Below are 9,333 nucleotides of genomic sequence, written 5' to 3'. Positions count from 1 at the left end.
AAATCGAATTTAACACACAAATTCTTATAATTAATTATTTTGTCTTTATTGTCTAAGAATTTTATTGTTGTTTACTTGCTTTTTGTCTGAAGGTTGAACCGACAAGCGAGAGGTCGCTGGTTCAAATCAAATTTAATTGAAAAACAAAATGTAAAGTTGTCTAAGAACTTTATTGTTCTTTTTTGGGCTCGCAGCACCGAGTAGAGGCAATACCCTTTGTTTTTTTGATTTTTTAATTTTTCAGACACTTCCGACCGACGCCGGGTAATTTCTGTTATCAAATATATATACCCTCTCTTCAGTATATTTGGTTAAAAATTTATTAAATATCTTCTTCCATCAATTACACTAGTTGACTTAAAAAAAAAACAGCACAAAAAGGTGAAAAAACAAAAGAAGGAAAACAAAATATCAATTTACAGGTATGCAAAGTTCAGATCGAATACAAAAGATAACTATATATATATACATATATATATATATATATAGGCAATATTATTTAATATATATATATATGTGTGTGTGTGTAGTATATGGTACATGTATCAGAGGAAGTATCACATTGTACGATTTCTTGTAGCTTGAGCCTGAGGCAGCAGGACGTGGGCGGGATGGGCGGCATGGGCGGGATGGGCGTGGGCCTAACGCCTGCCTGGGCACTTGGTCCAGATTGTGACTGTGTTGTTGTTGTTGTTGTTGGGATTGGATTTGTTATTGCTGTTGGGATAATCGGAACTATCGGGGCTGGCCCGGCGCGCCGCATCTCATTCGGTCTTGGCCTTGGCATCGTCGCTGGCATTGCAGGCGCTGGCAATTGCATTGCCATTGCGATAATCGCTGGAGATGTTGTTGTTGCTGTTGCTGCTCTCGCTGCGCCTGCGTTCGCTGGACTGTGTGCCGGCATCGCCGTTGATGGCGTCCGATATGGCGCTGGAGATGCTGGAGGCGCCTTGGTTCGACGTGGCACTCGGCACTGCACAGGCGCAGCCATCGCAGATCCGGACATCCGTTTGCCAGCCGCGCTCCGGCACCGGCATGCGCCGCTTGGAGCAGCTGCTGCAGACCGCCTGGCCGCAGCGCCGGCAATGATGGCGCCGGCAATCGCCAGCGGTTGACGCTATAGATCCAGCAGCTGATCCAGCAGCTGCTCCGGCTCCTCCAACTGAACCATTCGATTTTGAGTGCTTGCCCAGATGCTGGTGCTTGCTGCGGCCATCCGCCTGCTTGGCCAGCTCCAGCTCCTCGACGCGGCCAAAGACAGACTTGCAGATGTAGCAGCTGGGCGATTCGGCATCGGGCACCCAGTACGCCGGCCGAGCGCTGTCCTTGATCATCTCTGGAAGGGGCATTGGTATGGATTAATTATACATATTTGTTTCGATTTGTGTCCCTCCGTGTCTCCGCTTACCCCTGGGATAGTCGATGGCGACGGCGGCAACGCTGCTGATCGTATTGTAAATCGTTTCGCCATATTTGCGCACCAGGATGTCGCCCTCATCGTTGGTCGGCCTGGAGCCTGTGCATGCGATAGTCAGATTTGAATTGCAATAAGTAAATTCAGCTTGATCTTGAGTGTGCGCTGTGTGTAACAAACGAAGAAACTTTTACAGACAAGAGAGAGACAGAGAGAGCGACAGAGAGAGAGAGCGACAGAGAGAGAGAGCGAGAGAGCGACAGAGAGAGAGCGGAGGAGAGCTAGAATGAGACAGCGGGATTTGGTGCCACGCCCTGTTCTAGTCAAAAGAAAGTCCAAAGCTTAAGACGTCCTTTCAATAACATTTTGATGTTAAGCCGCTGTTAAAAGACGTCTCACTGTTACCAACATGTTATGTTAAAGGTCTATAGGTAAATGTCGCGCTCTTACTAAAATGTCTATGTTAAATTCCCGAGTCAATGCTTAACAGCTGTTAATAGATGTTTCACTGTTAACAATATATCTATGTTAAGCTGCTGTTATTCTGATGTAAATTCTATGCCTAACAGCTGTTAATAGATGTTTCACTGTTAACAATATATCTATGTTAAGCTGCTGTTAGTTCTACACTGCTATTCTAATGTAAGTTCTATGCTTAACAGCTGTTAATAGGGGTGTCCCTGTTAAGAATATATCTATGTAAAGGTGCTGTTAGTTCTACACTGTTCTTCGTGACTATACTTAACAGCTGTTAAAATTTGCACATTTAACAGCTGTTATATGCATATAACTATTTTCTACCTCAGTTGTACTCAAGTGAATAGATGCCCTCCCACTGTTAGCAACATTTTTAACATTAAAGCCTTATGTAAAGCTCTACAGAATAGTTGCATTTAGTAAAGTTGCTTAAATTGGGAAATTCGAGTGAATTCGACTTGTTTCTAATTATAAAATCATTGAATTATTTACATATTGTAAATGCTGACTCAAAATCGAGGCAGCTTAACATAATAGCATGAAGTTAGCAGTAAAATGTTAACGTAACATGAGCTCTATTGGATCTAGTTGGTGGGACGCTTGTTTCCATTAACATTCGAGTTAATTTGCATTTGCATTAGCTTCGTAAGGAATTGTATACGGACAAATAATGTAAACAGAGCATAAAAGGCTCACTTAAACATTAGGTTAACAGCAACGAGCTAACATACAAGCGCGCTGTTAAGCAACAGAGTGAGAGAGAGAGAGGCAGATAGCGAGTTGCGTGTGCTGTTATTGGGCTCTTACCCGGCGTCGTGTCCGATTTGCGCTGCAGCTGCTGATGGCAATCGTTGCAGACGCGGACCGGCTGCAGCCAGCCGCGAGCCGGCACCGGAACCCGATGCTGGCTGCACGTGTGACAGAAGCCCTCGCCGCAGCCGCGACAATGATGCTTGGGCATGCCAGTCTTCTCGAAGTTGCGCTTGCAGGCGTGGCACAGCTGCAAGCAAAAGACAAAAGAAAGGTTCAGTGAAAAGAATAAGTGAAGTGAACTAGGCTAGACGATACCCTGCAACCTGAGCTGTGCGAGCTACCCAACACTAGGCAAAATTTAAGAGCAGTTCTCTAGAGGATAATATATTATTCATTTGCATAAACTATTCGCGCATCTGTATACCAAATTTTATGTCTCTAGCTCTGATAATCTCCGGAATATGCTTCAAAAACAGAAGCTGCAAATCGATAATTATCGATTTTGAGCATTTACGGAAAAGGAGTCAATTTTGGATCATATCATAGGTAACTGGAATATAGGTATCATAGAGGATAGTGTATCGATCAAGCCAATATATCGAACTGCATTAAGGACTACGGAGAGACAGACGGACAATGATATATAAATCGATGCTAATCGATATTACGAAAATGGGCAGAGTTGTCGAAAATAGAAATCGATATTTATCGATACCATGAAAATGGTTGGAGATATCGAAAAAAATGTCTTACAAGTTGCATTAAAGACCGGAGAGACAGGTTGGCATCGAAACGAACAGACGGACAAAGATTTATGATCTATTTATCGTTACTACGAAAATGGGCAGAGATAACGATATATATATAAATCGATATTTATCGATACTATGCAAATGGTTGGAGATATCGAAAAACATCTCTTACGAGCTACACACAACTTGGCATCGAAACGATGTAGTTTTCGACGGACAAATAGACAGACATGGCTAGATCGATTCGACTCGACATTCTGATCGATAGCATATATACTTAATGGACTCGAAGATGTTTTCTGCTGTCCACACATTCTACATGGTTTCTGGCGATAAACATAATGTTGTACTGTCTCGCAGCTCTGCCAGTGTCTGATTGCGGATTTAGCTCAAGAATAGATAAGGTTTATATGAACGGATCACATATGGCCAGCTGCAATATATAGACCTTTAACTAGCCTGGCACTTAGCATAACTAACAATGATCTCCTGATTGGGACGCCAGTAGCTGGGCGCCACCTTATCGGCGAGCATTCCGCTGATGGCCTTCGTCCACGGCGCCGAGATGTTGGTGAAGGCCTCGCTGATGCTGTTGACGCTGTCGAGCACCATTTGGGCGGAATGGGCATTGGCCCGCAAGGCGGCATTGCCGCCCTTCCACACATGCACCACCTGCACGCTGTAAACAGAATTGAATTGAATTGAATTGACTGATTGACTGACTGATTGATAGATGTTTGATTGACTTACTGGACCACGGATGCCTCGGGCGATTTATTGCCATACCAATATTGACGCGCCCGATAGATTTCACCGCAATAGGGACACTCGATAACATCGCCCTTCCACACATATTTGGCCAGGCCGGACCAGGCGGTGTCCGTCTGGGATTGGGCGCGTACGCTGACGACAATCTCCTTGCCATTATTGTAGCACGCCTTGCACAGATACAGCTTATTCTCGTACTGATGCTGATAGTTGCACGGCTGCGTATTGAAATGCGATTCGCCGTCGCTGACGTGGCCCATGGAGCGCTGGCAGCGACGACTGCAGGACTCACAGTGGGCGCCGCAGGTGAAATACTGCTCGGGAAATGGATTGATCGCCTTCTCGATAATCTCACCGGCGAACTTCTGATTCAGCAGCTTCATTGCCTTGAACACAACCGATGGCTGGCGCGGCGAACGCACCGCCGTATTCTCAATTTCCAAGCGCAGTGCGTCGCTAATCTTTTTGAAATTCGTTGACTTCTTGGCGTCCGTCTGGATGCCCACATAGCGCAGCGAGCTGAACGCGTTTGTCTCATAGTTCAGCAGGGCGAAACTGTTGCGCAGCTTATCCTCAGCGCTCTCCTCAACGGCTGTAAAATAGGTTTTCAAATAGGTTTAAAGAAAGCTTAAAGTAGGTTTAAAGCGGGTTTGAAGCAGATTTCAAATTGCTTTAAAGCAGGTTTTATATAGGCTTGAAGCAGCTTTGAAGTAGATTTAAAGTCGCTTTAAAACAATTTTAAAAAGGTACAAAGCAGATTTGAATAGGTTTAAGGCCGGTTTTAGATGGGTTTAAAGTAGGTTTAAATCAAGTTTAAACTAGGTTTAAAACTGGTTTAAAATATTCTTAAACGGGTTTCAAGCTGGTCTAAAATAGGCTTAAAGCAGGTTTGAAGTAGATTTAAAGTCGCTTTAAAACAATTATAAAAAGGTACAAAGCAGATTTGAATAGGTTTAAGGCAGGTTTTAGATGGGTTTAAAGTAGGTTTAAATGAAGTTTAAACTAGGTTTAAAGCAGGTTTAAAATAGGCTTAACCGGGTTTCAAGCTGGTCTAAAATAGGCTTAAAGCAGGTTTGAAGTAGATTTAAAGTCGCTTTAAAACTGGTTTTAAATAGGTTTAAAGCAGTTTCAAAAAGGTTTTAAACAGATTTTAGATAGGTTTAGAGCATGTTTAAAATAGGCTGAAAGTAGGTTTTAAGTAGCTTTAAAGTAGATTTAAAGCAGGTTTGAAAAAGATTAAAAACAGGTTTAAAATAAGTTTTAGGCAGGTTTGAAGTAGGTGCAAAGTAGGTTTAAATAGGTTCAAAGCAGGTTTTAAATAGGTTTAGGTAGGCTTAAAGTATCTTTAAGGTAGGTTTAAATTACGTTTAAACCAGTTTTAAAGTCGGTTCAAAGCAGGTTTTTAAATAGTTTTAAAGCAGATTTGAATAGGATTAAAGTAGGTTTCAAATAGATTAAACGAAGGTTTAAAATAACTTAAAGTAGGCTTAAAGCGGGTTTGAAGCAGAACTAAAAAATGTTTAAAACAGGTTTGAAGAAGGTTTCAAACAGTTTTAAAGCATGTTTAGAACGGGTTTCGGTGTAAGGCAAGTTTCAACAGGTTTAAAGTAGGTTTAATATAGGTTTTCAATAGGGTTTAAAGCAGAAATAAAACAACTTTAAACTAGGTTTAAAGCAGATATGGATATGCTTTAAATCTGTGTAAAAATTGGTTCAAAGAAAAAGAGCAACTTTTAAATGAATTGTGAAATATGCCTTAAAAATGTATTAAGGAATAAATCAGGTCTAAAACTGGTCGAAATTGGATCAAAGCATATGTTACTAGGTCTAAATCTGAGGTAAATAGCTTTTAAACGGCTTCAATTAGACATAAAGCAGCTGTAAAATCGGTAACAACAGAATGAATCGGGTTTAAATAAGTTCCGAGACTGAAGTCAAATTGCTATACAACAATAATGGGAACAAATAACTTTAAGACTGTGTATAAAAGGGGTTTACAGAGAAGGTATATGATGTGAAGGGAAGTAAGGGGTGCTTAAAATAGATATAAAGTGAACTAAAATATAATTAACAATCTTAGCAAGAAAAGCACCGGCCGTACAACAGAGGAAGGATCCCTGCTAAATCAGGTATACAAATTTGAAAAGCTACAAGTTTAGGCAGGGCCCCGTAATTTGGACTGATACGTACAGCTTTCTAGGGGCTTCGTGTAGTGGGTCTCATGGAATATGATCACAGCTGGTCCCAGGGTGCTGCCATTGCCCATGGCCTGCAGCGCCTGGGTGAAATGCAGGCAGAACGCCTTCGAGGCGGTGCCCAGAAACTCGTACATGTCGCTATGCAGGCGCTCCGAGCGTGTCCGATAAACGACAATATCCGAAATGGCGAGTATCTATCGATAAAGAAATAAGCATAAATCCAATTGTGTAATCGATAGGCGTTTCGATAAATTGGCATTTACCTTGAGCAGCATACGCATGCGTTTACTGCTTTTGGCCGTGGTGCCCAAAAGTCCCTCGGTGTCCAGACAGAGAACACCCTGTTCCCGCTGCATGGCCGCATAGACGCCAATTGTGCAGGAGCTCTGCTCGGGCGATGTACGAAAGACGGGCTCACCGTCGAAAAATACTTGATTCATCGTATGCGATTTGCCATCGCCCGTATTGCCAAATATTGAGATCACTTTGATTTTGTCCAGTTCCTGGCATTTCAGTTTCTTGCAAAACAATTCGGGCGTCGCTATCTGTAAATTCTCATCGGCATCGAGAAAGAGAAAGGCGCGCGCCGCTGTCCCGTTCGCATTGTCAATCGAATCGTGCTCGTTGGTATCGATAAAAGGTATCGATTTGAATTCGGCATCGTTTATCACATCCGGTCGCAATACCTCGTCCTGTGTTCGAAGAGAGAAGAGAGAGGGAAGGAGAGAACGTATGAATTATGTTAACATGCTCGGATCTGTTTACATTTTGTCGCGCACCTCTCTTATGGAGACTAGAAAGGCCATGGACACTAAAAAGGAGATGAACTAAGCCTATGCAGCAGCAGCAACAACAACAACAACAACAACGTTGGCAATTTACAGGTGCCGTTAGCGCAGCAGCAAAAGCAGCAGCAGCCGAGTTAAGCGCTGATTTTAATGACTCAGCGCCTGCGGGCAACGTTTGCCTTTGCTGCTGCTCAAAAAGTGACGACGCAATTTATAATAATAAAAAAAAAAAAATAAACGTCAGGCATTTCTTTTGTTATTATTTGCCTGTATATGCGCGCGTGTGTGTGTGTGTCTGTGTGTGGAGTAAGAACATATTTCTACGTTTACAGCCCGTTAACAGTTTGCATTCTGTCAATTTTAACAGGGTTCGCCTAGGTGTGTTGACACTTTAACCCCTTAGTGGACAACTTTTTATTAACTTTGTTGATGTTGATATAATAAAATATTTGCTGATCAATAAGTTCGTATATGGTTACAAATTAAATACATATAATTTTCAGCTATTATCCAATAGCAAAATTTTGTTGGTGACAAATATTAAACACATCGCTGAGAAAATACTTTAACATTTTTTGTTCTACGAACAAAAAGTTTGGTTGTGAAATATTGCTTTTAGCGAATTGACGCCATTTGGTTAGAAATGAGATGATTATGAAATCTTTTTTCTTATTTCAACAGGGAAATCAAAACAATAAATAAACAAAAAATGGTATTTGAAAGGAAATTGCAAAAAATCCAAAAAAAAAATATCAAAAGTTGCGATTGCAACATCTTAATATATATGCATACATATTTATTTGTGCAGAGAAATGTTCTTGGGACGCATAGCTTTTACAAAAAATACAATATTTAGTTTTTATATAAAAAGTAGGGTTTGTTGCCCTTCTTCAAACTCTGATCACCCAAGGGTTAATTTGCAAACGAAGCATGTTAACAGCTTTAATACTGTGAATGTAATTTGTTAACGGCTTTTGTTTATGCCTTTGTCTATTTTTTTATTTTATTTTTTATGAAGTTCAATTTTTAAATAATATAATATAGTTTTGTAGATTAAGCCGCGGTATTGTTGTTATGACTGAATCGCTTATCAAGAGCTTATCAGTGCCCACAAACCGAAAAAAAAAACAAAACCAACTGCGACTATTGCATACATATGTACGTACTTATATTTTTTACATTTTATTTCGCCATACAGGAACTACGCGTGTGAAAGAGACGGCAAATGGAACAGAAGCAGCAACAAAGGCAAAAGCGTAGCTCGGTTATTTCAGTGTTATTGTGGTTGTTGTTGTTGTTGTAAACCTAGAGTTGTTTTCGAACACTTTGTTTATGTTGTCGTGTTGTTGTTTGGCATACACGATTATCGTCGCTTTTGCCGTGCCCCTTTTCGTATGTAAAGTGCGACGCAGCTGTTTTGGGGCTGGGCTTACAGCCGTTAAATGCTATGCGCCAAAAGCCTTGCTATAATTTATACACATAACAATGCGCATGTGTGTGTAGAACAGCTGCGGCTGTTTGCGTATGTCGGTATTTATGTGCATGCATGTGTGTGTTCGTGTGTGTGTGTGTTTGTGTTTGTTTTTATCAACGTGCGATTCATGAGCAAAACTGAATTAACAATGCGCAATACTTTTGGCCCTAACAACAATAACGTTGAATGTCAACTGGAACATATGATTTTTGGTTGTTGTTGTTGTTGTTGCTTCTGTTGCAATAATTGACAAAACCGTATTAATCTCTGTCTCTTACCTGAAAATAGTGCAAAGGTTGCATTATTGACGATTGATTTTTATTCGTTGTGTCCAGATTTATCATTATATGAATGATGAGTTGATTTTGTTAGGGATTTTCGCTGCAGCTGCAACCTGCAGCCAAATATTACTATATATGTGTGTATCGTGTTTGTATGTGTTTATTTGGCTAAGAGTGCGGCTAGCTGCCAATGGCGGTGCACTTGATTAGCTGCTTATCAATTCAATTAGCGTTGCCTATATAGATATAATGCATACACTGAGCGTTTATCCACTTTAGCTAATAATTTAACTATTTGCGCGCACACACAACAACAATCGACGAAAACGCGCACGCATTGTCAAAAAATAATAGCAATACTCTGTAATAGAGATGCGACAACGAGCCGATCAGTATATCGATGAAGAGTGTTGCCCTATCGTTTACAG

The 9,333-nt window shown here is 41.1% G+C and overlaps 1 protein-coding gene across 4 annotated transcripts; it reads right to left on the bottom strand.

Moving 5' to 3' along the window:
- Positions 1 to 21: 21 nt before the first annotated feature.
- Positions 22 to 9,283, bottom strand: LOC135440874 (zinc finger FYVE domain-containing protein 1-like). Of its 4 annotated transcripts, none has more exons than XM_064700254.1 (8): positions 8,903 to 9,283; positions 6,626 to 7,054; positions 6,355 to 6,556; positions 4,147 to 4,756; positions 3,877 to 4,075; positions 2,699 to 2,891; positions 1,409 to 1,579; positions 22 to 1,336 (listed from the first exon to the last, which is right to left on the bottom strand). In XM_064700254.1, the coding sequence occupies exons 1-8, from the start codon at positions 8,966 to 8,968 to the stop codon at positions 765 to 767; spliced, it is 2,442 nt and encodes an 813-aa protein (XP_064556324.1). In that variant the 5' UTR covers positions 8,969 to 9,283; the 3' UTR covers positions 22 to 764. The 4 variants fall into 4 exon arrangements, with proteins under 4 accessions (XP_064556324.1, XP_064556326.1, XP_064556325.1 ...); XM_064700256.1 differs by having other exon boundaries at positions 1,409 to 1,516; XM_064700255.1 differs by lacking the exon at positions 8,903 to 9,283 and adding an exon at positions 7,142 to 7,288.
- Between the last annotated feature and the right edge of the window lie 50 nt (positions 9,284 to 9,333).

The sequence above is a fragment of the Drosophila montana genome, unplaced genomic scaffold, assembly GCF_035044405.1.
Source record: "Drosophila montana isolate Dmon_TW-CO22-7 unplaced genomic scaffold, ASM3504440v1 contig_1687_1, whole genome shotgun sequence".
In the NCBI taxonomy this organism is placed as follows: Eukaryota; Metazoa; Arthropoda; class Insecta; order Diptera; family Drosophilidae; genus Drosophila; species Drosophila montana.
This window is presented reverse-complemented; position numbering and strand designations above follow the sequence as displayed.

What these genes read in the sequence shown, in the direction of transcription:
- LOC135440874 (XM_064700254.1), bottom strand. Translation starts at nt 8,968, where the DNA reads ATGATAAATCTGGACACAACGAATAAAAATCAATCGTCAATAATGCAA. An exon ending in CCCGAGGCATCCGTGGTCCA is followed by an intron (nt 4,076 to 4,146) that starts GTAAGTCAATCA and finishes TTCTGTTTACAG; the next exon opens with CGTGCAGGTGGTGCATGTGT. An exon ending in CAAATCGGACACGACGCCGG is followed by an intron (nt 1,580 to 2,698) that starts GTAAGAGCCCAA and finishes TGTTACACACAG; the next exon opens with CGCACACTCAAGATCAAGCT.